General features: G+C 32.1%; 1 protein-coding gene across 1 annotated transcript; it reads right to left on the reverse strand.

The window, feature by feature from the left end:
* Positions 1 to 770: 770 nt before the first annotated feature.
* LOC145095630 (putative B3 domain-containing protein At3g49610) lies at positions 771 to 1780 on the reverse strand. Its single transcript, XM_079033476.1, has 2 exons — positions 919 to 1780; positions 771 to 829 (listed from the first exon to the last, which is right to left on the reverse strand). Exons 1-2 carry the CDS (start codon positions 1778 to 1780, stop codon positions 771 to 773), a joined length of 921 nt encoding a protein of 306 aa, XP_078889602.1.
* Positions 1781 to 2115: the final 335 nt, after the last annotated feature.

A 2115-nucleotide genomic window follows, 5' to 3' on the forward strand; every position in this document is an offset into this window, starting at 1 on the left:
TGGATCATATTTTATGTTGGAAACCCAATTAAGACCAAATTAATTGAAATTGATCACGAGATCCCGTAAAATAATCAGAAAAAAAAAATATTGAAAACTCGAATAAAACTGGTTCAAACTTGCTACACCTTTCTACATATAAATCTCAAAACCAGTTTAGAAGCATTTTGGTTTTTCTTTACAAGACAATGAAAAAAAAAATGAGAAATTAAATATTATCCTACTTTTGCTCCTATAAATATTCTTACCAAATTAAACGATGACATGTGTGCTATTAATATATTAAAATTTCATTAAATAAGCATTAAATATTAAATAATTTGGTAGAAGAATTTATAGGAACAAAAAATAAAAAGATATTTAGTTTCTCAAAAAAAAATTGAACCGGTTTAGAAACTAGTCAGAATTTAATAAATATCCAGTTTTCCACCTCTGAAAATGCCTCTGAAAATGCCAGTAAAACAAAACAACTCTATTTATTATATATGTTCATTCATAGATTTCATGGATATTACACTATATTCACTAATCTTATAATCTCTGTATTTCCATATTCATTCATATATTTCTTGAGCTTTCAGCTAATCTCACACATAGAAATTATGTCCAACATAAAAAAAGACCTAATGCAACTCAAGATAATAATCGATATCATTTAATGCAATAAACAAGTAATATTATTGTTTAAATGACTCCAAAAAAGAACGATAAAAATTGATCAATCGTTATCAAAAGATCGTTTTACTAAATTACTATAACTTCTCCGGCTTCTACAACTCATGCAACTTCCTTTTCCCTTTTCTTGATCTCAAACTTGTTTCATCTTCGCCTGTAAAAAACAAGATATTCACCATATGAATACTAAATTCAAATACAAAACTAGCAATTCTAATACACATATAACTTATATCTACTTACTTGTAGATGAGGTCACACCTATCCTGGATTCCCGAATGATCACTCCACCGGATCTTGGAACACCATAGATCCCACCATCATCATCACTTTCATCACCATTGCCGTCATCCACAAGAACAAGTAGAAGGGATGGAGTATCTCCAACTTGAAACGACCATAATTGCACCACCTTAGTATCATCAAGTCCATTCTCGTTAACAACCTGATTCCAACCAGACTTCAACACAAAGTTATGATTTCCATTCATATTCCACTGTGTCAAACACACTTCATAATGTTCTTCCCTTGAAGGCACATAAACACGCACCACTTCTCTTAATTTCTCCATTTGAAAAAAAATATCTCGTCGTTTAACTTGCTTTAATGGCATCAATAAGCGGCCTTGCCCCTTGTTCACATCGCTTCTTGTTAACAGCTTTTCAAACACGAATTCCACCTTCTCTGAACCTTTTATCTTCTTTATATAACTCTTCACTTTCGGTGGAAGTTCAGTCTGCTGTGTCGTATTCTCATCATGGTTAAGTTTACGACATTTCCAACCACGATTATGTGATCTTGACGTTGATGGGTCTTTCGTTAGGTTTGAATCCAAACCATAAACCCTACCTGTCGTTGAGGGTTTTCTTTTCTTGATTTCACAAGCGACGATGTCTAAAGAACTGGAATCTTGATGAATGTGTTTTCTTTCTTTGATTTCATTCAGCTTGCGTTCGGCTTCTGCCCGAAGAGTAGCGGAATCAGTAGTAGGGCATTGATATCCAATCAATTGTAGTAAACCCTTAATCCTTCTTTTACAATTTATATCTTTCTCTTCATCGCTTTTTTCTCTTTTACTAGAAACACTAGTTTTGTTCTTCGCCATGGGAGTAATTGGTTTGTATTGTGAAAGAAATCAAATGAAAAGACGAGGGAGTGATTGTGATGAACTGATGATCAACGTCTTTGGCGATGTTTTTAGTCGGAGAAGAAGGAATATATTTATATTATTTTTTATGAATATCTAATCCAACTGGAAAATCTAGATATGCTATAATTGGAATTTTGATATGTTAAATGTTTATCCTCCTATATCTTCTCCAATATTTTAGTTGGTGTATATTTATTTTTAATTATTAGATTTATATGATTTACAGTTTTTGAACTTCTGAAAAACGTAATGATTCGTGAGATCAAATCATTTAACGCGGATGCACCTTA

Source organism: Lactuca serriola, chromosome 3 (assembly GCF_051521515.1).
Source record: "Lactuca serriola cultivar US96UC23 chromosome 3, Lser_US96UC23_V15, whole genome shotgun sequence".
NCBI classification, from domain to species: domain Eukaryota; kingdom Viridiplantae; phylum Streptophyta; class Magnoliopsida; order Asterales; family Asteraceae; genus Lactuca; species Lactuca serriola.

Excerpts from the sequence above, each read along its gene's own strand:
- LOC145095630 (XM_079033476.1), bottom strand. The coding sequence starts at position 1,780 with ATGGCGAAGAACAAAACTAGTGTTTCTAGTAAAAGAGAAAAAAGCGAT. Across the intron at positions 830-918 it reads AGGTGTGACCTCATCTACAA|GCGAAGATGAAACAAGTTTG; the intron begins GTAAGTAGATAT and ends TGTTTTTTACAG.